Genomic DNA, 21,586 nt, shown 5'->3' with positions numbered 1-21,586 from the left:
CTCCACAAGGCTCAAATGCTTAGACATCATTATTGTTTCACCGTATATCAACAGGGTTCAGGCAACCCAGTCTCTGCCATGCCTCCACCTCACAGCAAAAAAGGGACCCTCTGAACACTTGAGATGTTCCTTTGCCACGAGCAACTGACTCAGAGTGTTTGATGGAAAAATGAAAGCGTATGCGCACACAGGGTTCTTTGTCAGCTCACACAAGAGGAGTCATCTTTCATCACATCTGCTGTTTTGTGCTACAACCTATTTATTTCCAGGCATGTCCTTTTGTAGCATGTTGAAAGTGAGTCATGCATCACACAGGTCGCTGACAAGCTCTGCCCTCTGGCCCCGTGGTGCATCGATCTGCTCTGAGAGAGCCTTGTATTCATTTGGACTCCCATACATGTGTGTGCTCTACGTCTGTATGCATGGGTCTATATATCTTTGCATCCATGATTGTGTGAGTGTGTGGTTGCAGGAAGCAGTGCTCCTGTGTGCATCTGTGTGTTTGTTTTGCTTGATAGTTGAACTCCGCCCGCAGCAGCAGAGTTAGTCATTTCCAGATCTGGCTGGAGGGCCATGGAGGCAAACAGCACTGATGTCACCTCCCCACCAGGCTGAGTCCTTACTGAGAATGTTACTGCTACTCCCTTTAGAGACTGTCTACAGTAAACTGTCAGCTAAAATGGACTGTAAGTGTATTTCCTCCTCATAGTTCAATTCTCATCATAGCCAATCACTGATTGTATTAAACAGAGGGATACACTCAGGTACTCTGGCATCCTGTCAAAAAATTACGACTTGTATTTAAGCCAGAAACATCAGCTCTGCTTGATGTTATTTTTACGTGACAAAAATAATATTAGGTGATAGAAAAGGTTGCATGGTGTCAGACCTGGGTGTTTGGCAGTGACGTGCAGCCAATCAGCGAGTCAGTTATGTAGCTGGGGGACTGGAGTGTGGCTGGTGACAGGTCCTCAGGGCTTGCCAGGCCATCTTTCCACTCCTGAAATACACACACATAAACACACACACAAACAGACACTCATCCTCAGCGTCAGAATAACACACTATCAACATGATGCAAAATGTTTGTAGCATTCTGGCACACAGGCAGCTGCACAACAGCAAAAGAGAGCACATGAATCACAGAACATGGCGGCGTGAGCTCCTGCGGGCTGAGCCAGCAGTGCTGCTGTTATGTAACAGCCTCGCCACCTGCCATGATACTTAGTCCTCTGTCGAGCAACTCTACATTAAACCTGTGTTTGCACTAATATTCTTGAGCTACCTCGTGTAAACAAACCGCCGTCAGGATGTTGGCTTTAGTTTCAATTTATATAAGACTGAAGCTTTGCATGTTTACTTCGGAGCCAGTTTATATAAAGGCCTTGTGATAAGACGGTGTGGGAATAAATCCAGTTGATGAGTTTACTTATGAGGTGGTTCATCTTAAATGTGTAAAGGGGAATTTCAAGCACAAAGCCGACATGGCATCCCTTGTTTGATTAGTTCACGTGACCAAGAGAAAAAAAAGATGCATCTTTGCAACAACTTTTCACTTCTCACCAGTTCTCTGTGGGTGACGGGCAGAATGGTGAAGGTCTCATCAGGCCTCGGGGGGCTGCCCACATCCTGGCTCTGGCTGTGGGATGGAAGAGGTGGAGGCTTTCCCTCAAGTTTGCGGACCTGACGCTCCCCTTTGCCGGCGGCCCCGACACTGAGTTTGCGGACAGGGTTTGTGAGCCACTTCTTCAGGGTGCTCACAGAGCGTCTGGAGCCCGGGGAGCTGGGGGCCGAGCTGCCTGATGCCTGCGGGGGCAGGGACGCCACAGATGTGGAGATGCTGCCCTCGCTGCCTGCTGCCGAGTATGAGTCTGGAGAGAAGAGACAGAGAGAGAAAGAGAGCAGAGGGTTATTGGTAAAACAATGAGTGTCTGAGGAGGAATAATGCGGAGGTGGAGATCTGGTAAATAAGGTTTTTATGGGTCAAAGTACATCAGGACTCTCTATGCTCAGACCTCCACAATCAATGAATCAATTCATCTATGGATGAAAGCAACAGTGCAAAAAGAGCATTTTGTTCGAGGCAATAGAACTCCTGATTGACTATTAAATGAGGGCAGCTGTGCTGGTCAGTGAGGTGATGGAGGGCTGGAGGCAGACATGTCAACACCAGGAGAGAAGAAGTAAACGAAGACATAAAACAAAGGGTGGATGTATAAATAGCCTACCTCTTCAAACACAGCTGTGCAGCTGTGAGCCGTACTATAAAAGACGCACTGTTCTGTTTATGTCAAGCAGACCATGGTTTTTATGTTTGAGCTGTGCATCCAATCACATGACCAGCACACTCTGATGCAAAGCAGACAGCAGAGGTCAGACCGGTGGATGTGAAAAATACCCCAGACCAGTTGCAGGCCGGCTGCTGCAAAGTGGTGTCAGGAGGACATGGGAAGTAAGCTGGGGGGGGGGGGGCAAGTCAGGACCGGACATCCACTTTAAGCCTTTGTAGAGGGGAAGATCCTTGCTCGGGACTGTTTGTTTTTTCTGTCTTGTCCCCCATTCCCATCCTGCCTCATCCACCAAACCCTACCGCCCTTCCTGAGTCCTGAGATAGCTCTTCATCTGAGCTGTGTGTCTGGAGTGTTTTATCTGTGCAGGGTTCACTCATACCTCCCCATCCATCTCTTTGCCCTTGACCCGACCTCCGACCCTCAATCACCACTCTCCTACAGATGGAGAAACACTCTGTCCCACTAAGACTCACTGTCAAGGCTTATTATTGTTCGCATACAGCTGCTGTTTCACACCAATCTTCAGCTGAGTGTGACAAAGCTGATAACTAAACAACCTTTTGTTTCCAAGAAAATGCAATTTTCAGAGAGCTTGTATTGAGTTTGTGAATTTGTTGTTCATCAGAAGACAACACTGACCTCATTTCAGTGTTCCTTATGTGAGCCACAGAGGAAGATCTTATCAAGTGTACTCAGCAGTTAAGAGCCAGACTGCAAGAGCCACACTGACACAGCGTGGCCCATTTTGTGAGTGTACCGTCTTCAAAGGCAAAGCCAGAATAAATTCCCTCAGTTTTAAATACTTAAAGCGATTGAGCTTCTCTGCACTTTATTCATTCAGTTACTTTCCCTCAGAAATGCAATAGCAGCCACTGTACCGATCAATGAAAATGAGCTGAGGAAAAATGTCCCCGACTCTCCAGTGCACAAACCACAGTCAGTGTGTTTGAGAAAAGGCTAACCTCAGAGCTAAGCAACTCACGCTCACGACATGCCATCGCTGCCAGTGCACACAAGTTAAGGTGAACTACGTTGTTTATGGATCCTACAAACAAAGAAACCTCTAACTTGTCTGTTTGTGTTTTTTCACCACAGAGACAATATTTCCCCTGTAATCTTTCTCTCAAATGTCTCGCCATACATTTTAGGCATCGAGCATGTGTGAGTGATCCAAGGGTGGCCAATTTCCCCATCGTCTCCTCCCACTCCTATCCACATGAAAGGCTGGAGAGTGTAAGGAGATCTGAGCCTGGCAGGATGGGGGGTTAAACAGAGGGAAGAGACAAGGAGCAGAGAGGGGTTCAAAGAAGGGAGACGACTAAACTCTGCAGGGGATGGACAAAAACTCTGAACAAACAGCGGATGGGTCCACAGACAGTAAGACGACATTAAAAAGAGCAGCAGTCTAAGTTCATGCCGTCGGCCTTTGTGAAGTATCATAGCAGCAAAAGACAATAGAATATCAAAATGCATCTGAAAGCTATTGAATTTATGGCAGGAGCTGTAAAAAGCCCGAAGCAAAGCGTACGCCATATCTGATGGTCCCCAGCTAGAGAGAGGAGAGAGAGAAAATGATGCTGAGCACATGTGATAACCCCAACCCCAGCTTCTCTGACCTCTAACAAGGGCCAGGCCTCGAGGTTTGTGTTTCTCAGTGTTCCCTGCTCAAGTTCAGTCAGGCCAGGGTTTAGAGGGTCACAGTGCAGAGACACAGCCGCAGTAACACAGTTTCTAACCAGCTCCAGACATCTGCTGAGATAGCTTATCACAAGAAAGAAATGGGGGAAGAGAGGCTGACACCCTCTCTGCGCCTGGAAGCAATTAAAAGTGAGTGGAGACAGCAGTGCAGCCTCATGATTTGAGGCCCTGCGTCAGAATGACACAGTGGCTCTGTCAAATGTACAGATTTACAACGTGCAGAGTGTACATAATTTACTGGTTTTATAATCAAGATCGTTACATCTGATTCTGTCACCATGGCAACTCCACAGTTCCCCTACTGATCATCGTGCTCATGGGTTGGTTTCCCTGTTGACCCTGGAAAGCTTCATCTCTGTATTGTTGTGAGACCTTACACTCGCCACTACAGGGACATCATTAACAGTTTTTCCACAGTAACAGCGAGGAAACTGTAAAATACAAAGGGAAATGATGAGCTTCCCCTCGGAGCAACATGCCTCCGCTCTCCCTACACATTACAAGATGAGAGGAGTTGATACCATTATACACCTACACAGAGGAAATTGGGGGAAAAAAACATAATTCCTTCCCACTCTCCCTCTGTGTTGCTTCACGCTGATAGTTCCCAGTGACATTCATCTTCATAATGGTGCTGCTAAGAAAAGATTACCCATGGCTGATTTTGTTAATGCAACTTGACTATTGTTTATGTGCTGGCGATAATTAACAGTTGAAGGCACAGGGCAACAGGGCTGCATTAAGCTGGCCAGATCTGTTGTGATCAGTTAATGCTGGGCTTTCACCAGTCGCCCACTCACTGTCTGAAAGGCTGAGCGGAGGCCGGGTGGGAGGCTCGCCCAAAAAGTTGCTCCACTATGTAACTTTAGAGCCGAGTGGGTTTCTGCTACAAAGTCGTTCCAGACCTTTTCTTGATGCTGTTCACTCACAATAGTGAAGTTTGACAGCACTCATCGCCTGAGAGGGCAACTTGAAAGAGTCAAATTTAGGCAGTCTATGCTTCATTCATCCATTACCATTTTTTCATGCACTAAATCAAGCTTTTGACCCCATGTCTGCTCTGATTATTCTGGGGCTGCAACTACTGAATATTTTTTATATTTTCATCATCGATTCATCTGCTGATTGTTGATTGATTAGGTGATTACTCATTTGGTATAAAACTTCAGAAAACTGCCCATCAAAATTTCCTTTGGGCCAAGGCAATGTCATCAAATGTCTTGTTTTGTCAGCAGTGGCACCCACAAGGGGAGGCCAATGGTGGCTATGGCCATTCTAATAGAATCGTTGGTACCCTCAACTTGCAAAAATAGTAAGAGGCCGAAATAAATGACAAGATTAAAACTAGACAACCACTAGACACAGTCATCTATTAGTACCATTTTAGCATAGCTTGTCAGGAAGGTGGCTAAATTACACTCCAAATGTTGGCTAAATTTTGGCAAGGCAACAACAGGCATGGCCATTTTCAGAGGGGTCCTTTGAACCCTCACCTCACAATATCTGAATGTAAATGGGTTATATGGGTCTCGTAACCATATAACCCATCTCCCCTAAATTTGAGGAGGCATGTTCCCCGTAAATGTCTGTTAATTACCAGCAATGTCATCAAAGCTGTCTATTTTTCTTTATATGGAACCTATTTATAAGGGTAACCAGCCGATTGGAAGAACAATGAATCGCCTAAAACAGTGGTTCCTAACTGGTCCAGCCATGGGGTCCAGATTTCTCCTTAGAAATTAGTTCAAGGCCCACACAGTTTAATTCAGCCTCATGCTTGAATTTGGTCGTTCGGTCGTTGAGCTAGTTTGCTGTCTCTGTCAAGTAGCTGTCCGTTATTCGCGCACTCTACAACCGGAAATGGCACTTCAAAATAAAGACACTGTGCCGGAATTTCACTGCACTTAAAAATAAAGTGTGTTGTTAACAAACTTGACATATTTGTGAGTCACTTGGACCCCTGACCCACGTTTGGACCGCAACCCACCATTTGGGAAGATACAGACAGATACATAAATCACTGAAACAGGATTGCTGTAAACACAGAATGTTAACTTTATCTTTAGTAGTTTATGCACATCAGATAATTAGTAATATTAACTGAAAAACAAGAAACCAAAGTATTTCAGTATGCGATTCCTTTATTCTCATGTTGACATAGTTTTCAACTTGCCTTTATACTTCAACAGCATAATTGAATTCCTGAAATTTAGTTATGACTTCGGTTTTGGTGTGCCACCCCAAGAGTCTGGCAACCTCTATTAAAAAATATCTAGGGGCGCCACTGTTTGTCAGACCACAGTCCACAAAAATACTCTATTTACTATTATACAAGACAAGATAAAGCAGGAAATAGTCACATTTGAAAAGTGGGAACCATCAAATATCTGACATTTTTGCATATAAATTGAGTTAAACTAAAAATGATGAAGACTGATTAGTTGCCTGGTTGTTGCAGCTCTAAATCATTTGATGTTCATCCGTCTTTTTCATGTGGTTTACAGTGAACCATGAAGGCTCAGCAAAGTTTTAAATTTAATTGCAGCTGAATTGAATTACCCAGTGCCTATTTGCAACACAGCTTTCTCAGTCATGCGGAGAGGGAAAACATCAGATGCAGTAATCGCATGAAGGTCACAAAGGTCTGATTTGGATGTGATTGAATAAAAGATACATTTCCTGGTAATTTGTGTTTGAAACAGAAAACTAGAGGGCAAAGAAAATAAGGGCAAATCAGCCTCAAGTTTGTGGGTGGATGATGTGGATGGATGGGCTGTAAATGTTGGTCCCCCTGAAGAAGTTTGGTCTAACTTCCCTTTATTGATTAGTTGATAAGTGAGTGCTGCTGAGCCAACAAATCAGGCTAAAAGCGTTGGCTGTAATGGAGCAAACTTGTTCACAGCCGCTTCGCTCTGGAGCTCTCTGTCAATCCCACTGCCTCCTGGGAACATATAGGCAATTTAGGCATCACTGGACTCCACCAGTGCACACATACAAACAGACCTGCGGGTGCCCACACACAAAAACGGCACATGCGCATTTTCTCCAGGGTAGCTGTCCAGATGTATGGCTGGAGACTGTTCACTTGTGATATGAGCTGTCATCTATCTGTCACAGTAAACAACACAAAACACATCAGAGGCAGGCGACCTGCTGGTCTCCACAGTGCCAAACATGTCAAGCGTCCAGCTGAGTCTAAGAGACTCTTAGTGCTGCCAATCAATGCCAGCACCTCACAGATTACAACCCCAGGGGTCTGAGAGTGCAGTGGTCAGCACATAGGCACCAGATGCCCACCTGAGTCATCGCTAACAACTCTCAACACAACACCATGCTTATCTTCTGTATCCTCCATCTCTCATTCACTGCCTTCCCCACCTTATGCACTTCAGCCCAAGCTCGACTTGTATATTACATTTCACCTACTCAGAGGAAATGGACACTCTTCCCATCAACTAGCAGGACCTGAGCTGAACCCAGGCACTCAAATGTGCAGACTGATAGACCTTTGAGACGATGAGGCACTTAGTACCTGAAGCATATGACCGGAAACCCTTTAACTGTCCTCTGATGAACTTTTACAGAAACACAGTGCAAGGCAACATTTAAGATCTCACTGTGTCCTCGCAGGGCTCCAGACTATCTTCAGCTGGGAGCACTGGTTCAATCAGCATCCTCACATGGTCACACCAACATATGATTAGGTCGCTCCCTTTTGTCACTGTTATCTGAATCATTTCAATAATCTTTTTTTATCCAATAGTTGATGCTCTCATGCAGCAGCCTCTCTCTGTCATCACTCTGTAGTTTCGCTTTATGTCCCGCCCACAGCACTATCTGTTTGGTCCAACACTGCAGGCCTCTGTGCTACAGACGGGCCAAGAGACTTGAACTGCTGCTTCTGTCAGCAAGAGGAGCTGTGTGTCGAATATCAGGCAGCAGATAGTACTGAAATTGTAATAAACATCAAAATCCCCTACACTGAATTTACAAAAACACCCAGTGTTTCCGCTGCTGTTTCTAAGAGTAGATACTCTTCGAGGACCACAGGGAGAGGAAGAAGGAGTGGGACTGTGCCAGAACGAAGGTGAGAGGTGTGACGAGTTTATCATTATCATTTATAAAAATGCAACGCAATGACAATACAGACTTTTCATACACTAGATGTATGACACAGACTTGCTGATGCGCATTTAACCCACGTTGGACCTCCCATCACACTGTCACTGTAGACTTCAGTCTGCAGTGTCCTTGAGTTACTTAACTGTTAAACCAAGATGATATAGCCTTTATGATGTAGCCTACACACACTGTGCGTAGGGTTACGTGAAGGCAGGGGCACCAATGATAATGTGACCATGTTAAATTCTAACTCACACACTCACAAAAATGGTCACATATGCAACTGTTTCTGTCCCATTTTAGATCCCTGTCTTGTCAGCAGTGACTCCCAGTGAAAAGCCGATTTTGGACCTTTTGAAACTGCTGCCTTTTTTTTTTAACCTCATATCTCTGTCTCGTTCACTTTTTTCTCATTATATTTTATCCTGTTGGCCCCCGGGCTGTTTCATGTGTATTTTGTTTGTGCTGCTTCTGATTAATAAATCCTGGCACTTGGCTGTTCTCTCATTCCCCTGTCCTCCCTCTTCCCCATCTCTTCATCTTGACTCCTTCCCTTTTACAACATGCCTCCCCCCCCCCCCCCTTTTTTTTTTCACTCCACCACCTCTTTTGCACTCTTACCCGTTCTTCCCCCCTCTCTGCACTGCAGTGTTTTTTTAGACTTTGGCAGGGTCCTGTCCTGGGATCATGACACATAGCTCCCTCCTCTGATGCAATGCCCCGCACTGCCCCAAAGCTGCTGAGACCAGCACATGCTCAACGTGCAAAAACCAACTGGCAGAGAAGACAGTGACACAGGAGCAAAGGAAAAAGTACTAGGAAAATCTCTCTTCTCTTCTCTAGTGGGGATTTTAACAGTACAACTCGAGTAAATGAACTTTCAACCTTAGAAATCCTCTGGAATTATCTAGCTGATACATCTTTCCAGTGAATATGAACGTGCATATTAATGAACAGCAGAAAGAGATGGGATGATGGGAAGAGCAGGGATTATTCATGAATTAGGTAAGCAGCAAATGAAGGTTAAGCACAAATGCCAGATAGATTGAAGCTAAAACCTTGAATCAGAGAAGAGAAAGAGATACTTAAGAGACGGAGGGAAGGAGGGTAGTTAGGGCATGTATCCTTTTAAATATACTTGAGAGCATATAAGTAATGTCATGCATCGAAACATGCATGTGCAAAAGGACAACTGTTGGCATCCTTGTTTGTGTGCCATATGTGAGTGTATTTGCATTCAATAACTTTTGGAGAGTCACACTGCAGTCAGACAGACAAGTGAACAGAGATTTCCTGTCCTCCTACTGACCTAGTTTATGCAGACACACATGCACATGCACTGCTGTGATTCCAGGAGCACAGAAGAAAATACGTGGTAGACACAGTCACACAAACAAGCCATCATGGTCGATCTCCTGCATCAGCACTCTCAAAGAGACTCCGTGGCGTATTTTTCATCAGCATAACGCATCAAAGCAATGCCAGTTACAGAAAAACAGGCCCGAATATGACGCTGGCATTAATCCTATTGTCTATGGGTAACAATGTGAAAGAGTGAATCAGACACTTCTCCTGATGAGGGCTTACGAAACGACCCTAAGTGATAGATCTAAACCACCTCTAGGGCCGTTGACTGTCAAAATCAGGTCAACATGAGTATAGCGATGTATTTCAAGTGGCAAAGGTTGTGCATTTACGTCACAGCTGCTTCCAAGGTTTCAATCAATCCTACAGCACCTACTTTGCATCTGAATCGTTCTTTGTTACAAAAAAAAAGCATCAGCATGGGTTGGCAGTAGGGCTGGATATGGTTTAAAAAAATAACAATACCAGTACCCTTACAGTGATACCAAGTACTTCACTTGATACTTCAATTTTCTACTTCATACGATACTAATCATGGCAGCATTCAGTTGCGTAAAATGCCACCTGATGTCCAGGCCTGTAGTAAAGCCATACTTTCAAACATTTTGGCGGCATCTCGGCACTCTGAACTGTCAACCCTCTGGAATACATGGCACTCGACTTCACCACACCGCAGACTGTATGGGTTGTAGCTGCTGCAGTAGTGGGCCAAGCCACTGGAGTAGTTGATTGTCTGCGAGCAAAAGCATACAACTATTTTTTTGATGATCTAAAAAGGATAGAACGTAGATATCTTTTGACTGCAGAAGTTTCAATACCATCTGGCGCTGGGTTTTTTCAGTCAGCACCTTCAGTGCAAGTAGGCAGCAGTATTTTCACCGCAGACACGAGTTTTTCCTCAGCCTATGCAGCAGTAGCAGGCTCCTGGCAGTGTGAGACTGGAACCATGTTTGTGGTCACTGGGCCTGAAAACTCCAGACATTCCTCCAGAACCATTCAGAGAGAGACTTGCCAAGTCCCTGGCACCATCTGCCTTTATTTCTCTTAATGTAAGCTCTGGAGAAGTGAATGTGTCAGATTCAGGGGATTAAGGTTTCAGGGTGGTCCATTCCACGCTCACTCTGATGTTACAATTTAGCACCGTCAACAGGAGAATACAGAGACGCTGATTATGATTTACTAGTTTCATTACTGAAACTATCAGGAACCATCAAAATCAAAGCTGCAGAGACCGAGATATTCTAACTTTTATACTCTAGTATGGATCAAGCTCTAAAAAATATAACCAATACTAAATTCCCCATAATGAAATGTGTCTTTTATTAGACCCTCTATGCCTGGTAAATGCCCACAACTCCATGTTCCAAGTTTCTTTTAAAAATCTTTATTCTGAATCCCAGTATGAGATTTTTCAAACCCTGAAAACTCCCTTCATGTGAAATAATGGCCACTTAGATTTGAATTTCAAAGTAAAATATTTCAGTGTAATTAAAATCATTCATTCATTCATTCATTCATCTTCTAACCGCTTCATCCTCTTGAGGGTCGCGGGGGGGCTGGAGCCTATCCCAGCTGACATTGGGCGAGAGGCAGGGTACACCCTGGACAGGTTGCCAGACTATCACAGGGCTGACACATAGAGACAAACAACCATTCACGCTCACATTCACACCTACGGACAATTTAGAGTTATCAATTAACCTAGTCCCCATTCTGCATGTCTTTGGACTGTGGGAGGAAGCCGGAATGCCCGGAGAGAACCCACGCTGACACGGGGAGAACATGCAAACTCCCACGCCCGGGATCAAACCGGCAACCCTGCTAACCACCACACCACCGTGCCGCCCCCGTAATTAAAATCAGTTGTATTTAAATTTCAACAGCAAGCAGTGATAACATTTCAAAACTAAGTATTCAGCTGCTTAGAATAAGATTCAAATCTTTATGGCCGTTATTTGCTTCATACCTTCAGAGCCATTGTGGACATTATGCAGCTGTTTCCATCATTCCTCTGTAAGTGTGTGTCTGAATGATGTCTACCTATTGACGTCACAAATCGTAACCTTTAATTTTCCCATGCTGTGCTTGAAGTAAATATTATTGACCCGCATTGATCTGTGAGAGAGAAATCAGCCCCTGTCAGCATGGCAATAAATGGAAGCTTCTGATTCTAAGTGTTTGCACCTCGCTCTGTGTGTGTGTCTCAACAATTTTGACTCACATCAGTGTTTTTGTGTTCATAACACAAATTCTGATAATTTGGGTTTGATTTTGTTGACAAGGTTCTTTAACTTTATGTAACTGCACGGAACAATGTTTTCATAGTCAGACCTGAATTTTGATGATTAGGAACAAAGAGCGGCCATTATAAGGTCAGTATGAATCTGAATATGTTGCGCTGCCAAAGTATACGGAGATGAGAAAATCACACACAGGTGTTCATTCTTCTGTAACTTCCACAGTACTGTTTTTTTCTTCTTTCAGAAGCAGTAGATGAGCATGAGGCCTTCATCAAGTAGCCTGGCAAAGAATATTCGCTTGGCTCATTGTGATCTGACAAAGAATTTATCAAAACCGATGTCCTGTCAAGTGCAAAAGATGATTTAAACTGAACCATACTTCACTTTATATTTACAACATGTAATTATACATGAAGGTTCCAGTTCAATTCAAATCTCCATGTAGTTCACTGATTTGCAGTGGAGGAAAAATGTACTCCGATGCTTTTACTAAGTAAAAGTAGCAATACCACGGAGCAAAAAGACTCGGTTACAAGTAAAAGTCATGCCTTCAAAAGTTAACTTATGTTAAAGTCCCTCTCTAGACACTCTGAATGGCATAATTAGAAAGTAAAAGCATACAAAGAAAGAGTGTCAGACCTGCATCAAGAAGTCAAAGCTAGTTAAAGTGAAGTGAACGGATACCTTTTTAGCTTTCTTTTAAAAATATTTAGCAAGCTAGCTTCCCTGATATCTATAGGTAGCGTGTTCCCTGTTTTGGGGCGTAATTGCGAAAGGTTGCGTCCTGAATATTCTTCCGGCTGTTGCGGGGAACCTCCAATAAACCAGCAGCAGATGATCACAGTGTTCTTGAAGGCAAACAGCCTACAGTAGTTAACAAGGGCGTTAGCAATGTAGCTCGGTCCCAGCCCATGAAGCCGAGCTGCAGATTTTTGAATGAGCTGAATTCTCAGTGACCATCAAGATGGCTAGCGTTAGGAGGAAACATCAGTCATACATGTCTGAGCCTCAGTCAGACCCAGACTCATATGAAGAGTCTGTTGCGCACCAAAATCGGCAATTAGCAGAAGTATCAGAATAGTAGCTAAGTTTAGTTAGCATCATATTGTTTGCTAGCTTGTTAGCTTGTAGGCTAACTGGTAGTGGCTGACGCAGTGTTAGTGGTTGTGAAACATACAATAACATTTGCCACCATGGAGGTTTTGGTAAATAGTGGAAGGAAACTCCAAGATCCGGTTTGTATCCAGTAACTGCACACTCTGCTATGTTTGCTGTCAAAACTTTCACTATGCTGATGCAAACTCCTGCTCTCTGTACTGACAAGTCCGCTCTGAGCTGGAGGTTTCAGGTTTCTTTACTGGTGTTGTGTCAAAGTCTGTTCACCTGTTGATTTGATTTCCCATATATGACAGTGATTGGCTTTCACATTAGTGATGTACCTATGAATCAGTATAGTCAAGTTAGGACATTTCAGGAAAAATAAACACATATTTGAGTTGAAGGGGAGTACAAAGTATTAGCATCACAATATACTTAAAGTACCAAATGCAAATGTGCTCACTGTGCAGAATGACACATTTCAGAATAATCTGTATTTTTGGATTATAGTTGTTGATGCATTTGTGTGTACATCACTTTAATACTGCAGCTTGTGAAGGTGGCGCTAATACATCAGAGCACTTACATGACCTTGCAGTGTCTACATGGCGCTCTGTTTTAGTGGATGTGTGTGTGTGTGTGTGTGTGGGTGGGTGTGTGTGTGTGTGTGTGTGCCTGTGTGATAATCATAGTGATGATCAACACTACCCTTTGAGCCTCTTTAGCAGCAGGCAGCACCAGTGCACACACATGGTACTGTTGATCATCACTATGATTAACTGGGCAAATACACACACACACAAAAAGAAAGGAAGTGAGAGAGTGGCTCACACTCCTGTTTAGGGGTAAACAAGGCTGCCATTAAGCCGGAGGTGGCTGAGAACACAGAGCAAATTAAAAGCGATTGTGATTCCATATGGCAGCTGTGGCAGTGCCAGTCAGGAGGCCTGCAAGGAGAGCTGGAGACAGAGCTGTGGTGCCTGCTGGGCCGTGGGGACGTGGAGCCTCTCCTCCTGGCCCCAGTCTGCCTGACAGCTCTAGTCTTCTCAGCTCTGGGGCTCTTGCTGTTTTTCACACTGGCCATATACAAGGTCATTTCTGAACTGCAAGTAGCCGAGACTACTGTTTATCATCCTACACATTCAGACATCAAGTTTATGTGAACTTAGCATTAAAGGGTTTTGTGTTGAAACCACAGAATGAAACAAAGAGGTAAGTGTCGCTCTCATGCTGATCTGGCATGCTGTGTTGACCTGCAGATGTAAAGATGTGCTGGTACAGTTCCTCTCAGTCAGACTTGATGGGCTTTCCAGACACATATTCTCATTCCTTTCCATGGCTCTACACCTCTCCCCGCTCTAATTGCCATAGCAACGAAACCCAGAAGGGAGAGAGAGTGGGGACAGCTGCACAAAAGATTAGCCATCAGCAAGACATAAAATCAACCTACATATGTGGGCACACACATGTACACACATCTGTCTGGGGCAAACACAAGCACACAAACAATAATTATCAACAGATTTGCATCAGTGTTTATACAGTAACACACCACTTAATATTATCATGCCTTATGATTATTTCTAAAACAATGCTGTCCGCACAAAGGATGCCTTTGAAATTCTAATTCAAAATTAAAGAAAGCCATCTGCACCTGTCAGCTTTTGTCTATTTCAGATCAAATCCTGCGTTTGGAGCAGGAGCTCTCCATATGGCCATTAAGAGGGTGTTGTATGAATACGCAAAATCCATTCAAGTGTTGCAGGAAGACTACCTGTTACAGGTCCACCTGGAAGTCCATGGATTAAACAGTGTTGACTACTTTATGGACTATCAGTCCTGGATAGGGTTATACAACCTCATGATGAAAGTGAAGCAAAGCAATATAGGGTGTTACTGCAGTCTCTAAAAGCCGTTTATAACCTCATTGCTCAGTGAACTGCTTTGTTAGCAAACATAAACCAAGTCCATGTTTTTCTCCGACTGTAGTTATCAGCAGGTTTCATTTGAGTGTTACCACAGAAACACATTACTCTGATAAAGCCTGAGGGCAATGTCTTAGAATTATTAGGCTATAGCTTTTCATGTCTTAGTTTTGCTGCTGCATAGAGAAAGTCAGCTGCACAAAAATAAAAAGATTATGAGGATTTTAAGATGGGGAGCTTTGCCTTCATTATATAGTTTGAAGTGAAGATGCTGACAGGAAACATAAGGAGAAGAGGGGCTGACATGCAACACATTCTGTGTCGCAGTAGTCCTTTGTAGTTTTTTGTTTTAGGCCACCAAGACAGATTTTAAACCTCAAGTATTATCCGAAACAGACTAGCTGCTGTGTGTCTGTGGTAACAATCAATGTGTACCTGCTGACAACTGACAATCAATGTCGTCTGCTGACAAAGAAGAGGAAGACAGATCAATTTTGGTTTTCTAACAATGTAACAGAGCAGGCAGAAACTAGGGGAAAAGTTTAGTGAAGACTGAAGGGATCAGTTGGAAATGTTTCTTTTATCCTCAGCTTTCTTTATCACTGAAGTCCAAGAAAAAATAGACACAGCTTTTCTGCTGGAGTGAACAGAGTCAAGAAGCTAGGACCGTCTTGATTTACCCAGAATTCATTTGATGATTTTGTGACACTTAAGTAATTAGACATGTTTATGTGACTGATGAACTTGTTCAGCTAGCCTCTGGTCAGGTCAACACAACAGCAGTACCCCAGCAAACATGGCCGGACGGTGATGTCGTGATCCTGACAAAAAATGCTTTGACAACAAAAAACTGCAACACAGACCCTCTCTTACGAAGCATGAAATCATTGTTGATATAAAAAAGCAAATGCATGTTTGTTTGTTTTTTGTTTTTAATACAATGACATTTTGTTGAAAATTTATTTGTTTAGGTTGTGAAATAGTTGCGATCTGGTGGCCCCACTGTGACATCCACTCCATTTACAAAGACTAGTGTTACTTGAATGCAATTTCTAAAACATGAAAAACAGACCATTTTTTGCCATTTATGTTTATCTATATGTAAATTATATTCCAGTCTCATCGTTTGAAGCCTGTGGTGTTGTTAAGAGCCAAAAGTCTTTATCTAAACTGTCTTTGATTGTGCATGGGAGAAGGAGATTTCAGGGATTTTGCCAGAAATTCAGGTTATTATTAACATTATCATATTTCAGCGTTGCTAGGACGCCCAGGTAACGTCCTGGACATCGGCCCAACCTCTATTTTGGAACCATTTTTAACCATGTCCATGATTGGACATTCAGACAATGGTCATTCAGCATCTCAGTGTTTGCTGAGAACCCAAGTCCACTTCTTCAGCACAACTTCACATCGCTTTCAATATTGTCACTTTCCATTGTTTGCTTTGCTTTGCACACTGTTTTGGAAAGTTTCTCAGCGAGGCCTCTATCAAGTGTTCTCTGGGGAGAACTGCAGAGGAGAGCGGCCAGAATCAGAGCACCTCTCTACTCTCACAGCCTGCGGGGTCACTGAGGCAATCGTTATAGTTAACCTGCTGCTGAGACTTAGTGTAAGCATGTTCCAATCTCACTGGATGAAAAGATGTTCTAAATAGAAAGTGAGCAACTTTTTTCCAATGTACTCAGTCTACCTTCTGTTAGAGTTTGACAGAGCATAAGAAGGAGTGAGTAACACACCATAAGGGTTTTAATAGAGTAAAAACAAATGTCATAGACACCCCTAAAGACTGCAGACATAAAAAGAGCCATATGGGCTGAAAGTGGGGGTTGAATCGCGGGGGGAAGTGGCTCCTCTCCCCCTCTGCACTGTAGGAGAATTCTTTCTAAACAAGGTATGGAATGCACTCCTGTGTTTCATAATTTGTTCCCTCATTCTTCTCCTCTGCACGTTTACAAACAGAGCCGTGAGGAGGAGAAAAAAGAGAGGGAAAGAGAGTAGGAGAGAGTAGGAGAAGGGCATTGAAGCCCTGGAAATATGTCAGGGCAAGGCCGTTTAGTAGAGCAAAAGGGAAAGGAGAATGAACTGTGAAAAAAGGGAGATGGCGAAATGAAAAGGGGAGAAGACATAATTAATAACCGTCTGACTGGCTGTATGCCGACCAGTCTGAAAGAGAGAGTGAGAGAGAGAGATCAGTGAAAGAGGAACGAAGGGAAGAGGAGGAGAATGGGAGAAATGAGAATGCCCCAGGAATGATCTTAATGCTCCACTTGGTGTTCACATTCCAAGCCAGCAAATCATGCAGCATTCAGCCCCAAAATTAATTTCTTCATCCAGCTTTGAGACTGGGAACACTGGTTTACTTCCTCATCCTTTCTCCCACTCCATTTCTCCCTCTCTCTCTCTGTTCTTTTCTGTTGCATGTGCGAGAGAAACAATATGGAGGAGATCAGTTGCACAGCAGAGAGGAGACAGGGGGCTGGGTGGGAGGGCAAGAGGAGGTGACGAGGTGGAGGGTGGGCAGGGGTGCAAAGTTTAAAAATATCTCAGACTGCCGAACACAAGGCTGGGCCACAGCAGTCCAGCGGCATACCTTCAATTTCAGCTATTTTTGTTGCTTTTTCCATAATGTCTGAAGTCTGCCTTATAAGCTGATGACAAAGACAGTTCTCCAGCTGAGACATAAAAAGACACGCCGCTTCTGTCACGGCAATTTTCCCTCACGTTTGCCAACAAGGCTGCTTTCTGTCAAAAGCACACTCCACTTGTTATCAAGTGAGTCTCGGGGGTCTCAGGGAAACCTGGGGATCAAATTCCTGCGTCTGAAAACAACCATATACCGCAGAAGCGCTCTTGAGGAAGACACTGACCCCTACCACCTCCAGGGGCTGTAACACATCACGCACTCTGACTGGTCTGAGAAGGAGGACGAGGGGACAGAAATAATTCTCCTACAGTGATTGAGTATTTTATTTTAAATTGCCTGGAAACGGCAACAAATGAGCCATGTGTTGAAGCTGAACATGGCCAAGAAGCCGTACAAGTACAAGGGTTGGACAGAAATAACAAACACTTTACAAAGAAATGCAATTTAACATAGAGCTTAAATGACTGGTCAATAGAAATTATCGCAAAGTATTTTAATAATCGCTTAATGTATTGTAATTGTGAGAATTTGCTGCTCTTCTTTGTCTCATGATAGCAAACATATTATTTTGGGTTTTGGTCTGCTTGTTGGATAAAACAACAAGTTTGTAATTTTTTGATGTTTCATAACAAACAATCAAATTATAAAATAAATAATTAGCATTAGCAAATACTGATTTAATTCTACGCGAAATGTGTGTATGAGTTGTCTGCACACGCTTCTCAATACTGAGGTGGCTGAGCTGGCAGCTAACAATGCTAACTCCATAAACAGTGCTAAACAACAGCAACAGTGCTAACAGGGTGTAAGGTGTTAACCACGGGTAAACTGGAGGGTGGGGCTATGTTTCTGCCAGGCTGCCACCACAGTATCAGCGGAAACCACTGTATGAGAGCAGTGCAAAGCAGTGGCGATGAGCTAGTCAGTGAGATACACACATGCACTAACATACACACACACAGCTGGACAGGCTTACAGCAACAAACCATAGAGAAGCTCAGATTACAACACACACACACAGACGTAGCACAATTCCATTCTAGGCACAGGACGCCATTACTCCACTAAATCTTTACATAGCAAATAGTGGTTTGCTGCTATATTAGTACACACATACAGAACCTTTAACATTAGGTCTAACTGCCAAATGCACACACATATGGTTAAACAATGGAGTGTGAGGCTGTGCTATTTAATGTTCTGCTTTTTCATATATGTCTCTGTTTTCTGTGTCTCTGCCATTCACCCATGTAAATATATGTGTACGTGCGTGTGTGTCATTGCTGGGGGGGATCCTTGTCCTAACTCACTGCATGCATGAGTCAACACCAGCCCCCAACACTCACAAATAAGCACACTCACAGATGCACAGCAAACACATATAGATGCACGATGCAGCACGTAGCCTCTTCCTTCTGTATGGGGACATAAAGGAAGAGGAAGATAAAGAGAGAGAAAAGAAAGTGATGTGAATGGGGAGATGGAGAGATAATTGTGGAGGAACAGATGGATATTTTAGGTCCACAGATGGAAAAGTTGGTTTAGTTGCTATGCCACTGTTGCAGCTGCAGCCAAGTCATTTTTAACCTAAACTCTCAGACAGATATATCTGCTTTCTGCCTCAATGGGGGAACAGAGCAGGTCAGGGACATGTTGAGGAAAACACAATCGAATGTATGGTTAAAAAAAAGCGTGAGACAGTGAAAGAAGGCTTGAATAGTCAGAACCTTCTTGTAAAGCTAAAACTTAACACTCAGTTTTTCATTCCCTGATTATTATTCCCTAGGAAACCAGGAGTATATTTGGCATACAGTACACTTTCTATATAAAAACACATGTAAGTGTGTCTTGCCTCATATATTTTGACAACATATTGTAAAGCTTATCCAGTTCAAGTGCATTTCCTGTCTCTGTGCATGTATTTCTTATTCAAACTCCTTCATGTCTTTGAAATGCATTTTAACACTGCTGCAAATGTATGCCAAACCAATTTGAAACACATTTCAGAAGCTCATTGTCTAATTCAATTGTATATTTATTTTTGCTAAAAGCTGCTTAAAAAGATATTTTAAATGTATTTTCTTTGACACATTCAGGTTACATGCTTTTTTAAACCACATAAAAAACTGTGCTTATTCTAGCATGGCCTTAAACGCATTCTAATTACAATCTGTGATCTCACCTCAATCCCTATCTTTCTTTTGTTTCTTCTGTCTCTCTGTCAGCGTCAGATTTACCTCAGGGTGCATCCCAAATACCATTAGGTGTGTGGGAGGCTGTGCTGCAGTACAGATGCGATGTTGAAATGATTGTGTTGGCTTAGACTGACGTCGTCTATATCATGTTTAACATTACCATTTATGTAGAGGGAAAACATTGTGAGAGTCTTTGGGAATCTATACGAGCTTTTTATGTGATTTTTTTCCTTTGTTTCATAGTCGCCATTTGATCCTCAAAAGGGAACGCACATTTTGCTGCATGCTGTAGGACAGAGGTATCCAAACTTTTCTGAAGAGGAGCCAGATTAGATCATGTGAAAATGCCAGGGGACCAGCTGCTTCTCAGATTATATGGGTTAGTAAAAAAAAGACATACAAATAAGGCAAATGCAATGGTTTCATCTTTCAGCAAAAAGGTATTCAACTTTTTATCACTCGCTGTCAACTTTATGCTTGTTTGCTGTGGCCATGTCAGCTACTTAGCAGCAAATGTCTGCTGTTAGGTAACCATTTGTTTGCTTGTTTAATTCAATTCATTGAAACACATTAGTATCGCCTGCATATTTCCTTCTTGATGCATGTCTACAAACTATATGACAGTCCTGTCATCATGAGGTGAATGGAAAAAATGCAAAGTGTTTTTGCTAGATTGATTGAATTGATTACATGAACCGACCATGAACCCTTGAACAATCATGAGCAGCTAACGCTAAATCACTGTGTGGCACTGGTTCATCACACCAAGGTGACGTAGTTGTCAAACTGTTATATACTATTGAAACATATTGGTCAATAAGCTGTATTATTTCAAGTGTTGGGACATTCTTGAAAGCCACAGTTTTATAACTTTTCAAGCAACCGTCCACCTCAGAAACCACCGGCGAAAGTGCAGTGAGTGAGGCTAATGCACCTAGCCATGCTACAACTGCTGCTGACTTGGCAGCTACCAGAGGCTGTATATAAAAAGTGATTACAAAACAGCTTCCCAAAGGTGAAGCTCAAACATCTCAATCACCCCCTGGTATCTGGCTGCAGCAAAGGCCTTAAGCCCCCCCCATACTAGAGGTAGTTTCTGCCATTTTAGGTAGTTCTTATCATGTTGCTGTATGTTGACGTGTTTGTTTTTCTGATAAGTTTGGATTTAATTAGTTATTTAATGCTATAAAAAGGTGTTATGACATCATGATTGGCAGCTATGTGTGCCAATCAGTGTGCTCGTGTTGAAGGCGCTGTTGCCTCACCTGACATTGGTCAGGTGGGGCAAGAACTCAAGACCACAAAAATCGCTACTGCAAAGACTCTGGCTCCAAATGACATCACCAGGGCAAGATGGCAGCCATATCCGGGATATTTTGGCTTCAGTTTTTTACAGTCTGAGTTAGTGGAGACATGTTATCCATCTTTAAATACAGTCTGACAGCTACAAGCAAGCACTAATGAGAGAAGACCTGAAAATATTCAGCAAATTATCTTAAGTGCAACTCAGTTTTATACAATATCTTTGAGCTCAGATGTCCTTCTCCTGAAAAAAACTGAACCCTACTCTCTGATATTCGAGATACTAGGAGCAGCAACACCTACTTTATTCCACCTTTCCCTCACATATTAAAAGCCTCTCCCAAAACAAAGCTCCTGCCAGATCTGATTTGGTGAATCCACAGGTTGTGTTTCCTCCCTCTGGCCTATGGAGGCCATTGACTGAAGACAATATCAAACAATGGCACACCATCTATTTTTAAATGGTTTGTCATCAGTATTTGCTGGGAAGCAGCCCTCACTAATGGCCCTCTGGCAGACAATCTGCTAATGTGCCGTGCAGAGCAGCGCCAACATCAGAGCTAAAATGATACGTGCTTTTCTCTTTATCTCTCCACCTGTCCATCTCCCTGGGCTTCTCTATCAAGTTGAGTACTGCTGCGATCAATAATCCCACCCCTCCCCTCCCCCCCGCACTCATGTTTATATATTTCCTCTTGACTCCATT

General features: G+C 43.2%; 1 protein-coding gene across 4 annotated transcripts in view; it reads right to left on the bottom strand.

Annotated features, from left to right (window-relative positions):
• The window catches only part of arhgef25a (Rho guanine nucleotide exchange factor (GEF) 25a), a 56,685-nt gene that overhangs the window by 15,286 nt on the left and 19,813 nt on the right, over positions 1 to 21,586 (bottom strand). For all 4 annotated transcript variants that reach the window (XM_033629216.2, XM_033629214.2, XM_033629213.2 and 1 more), the window contains 2 exons: positions 1,564 to 1,871; positions 890 to 1,000 (listed from right to left, as the gene is read on the bottom strand). In XM_033629216.2, coding sequence (XP_033485107.1) covers positions 890 to 1,000; positions 1,564 to 1,871 — 419 coding nt within the window. The remainder of the gene's footprint in view (positions 1 to 889; positions 1,001 to 1,563; positions 1,872 to 21,586) is intronic.

The sequence above is a fragment of the Epinephelus lanceolatus genome, chromosome 8 (genome assembly GCF_041903045.1).
Source record: "Epinephelus lanceolatus isolate andai-2023 chromosome 8, ASM4190304v1, whole genome shotgun sequence".
NCBI classification, from domain to species: domain Eukaryota; kingdom Metazoa; phylum Chordata; class Actinopteri; order Perciformes; family Serranidae; genus Epinephelus; species Epinephelus lanceolatus.
The sequence above is the reverse complement of the archived record's forward strand: the minus strand, read 5'-3'. Positions and strand labels throughout refer to the sequence as shown.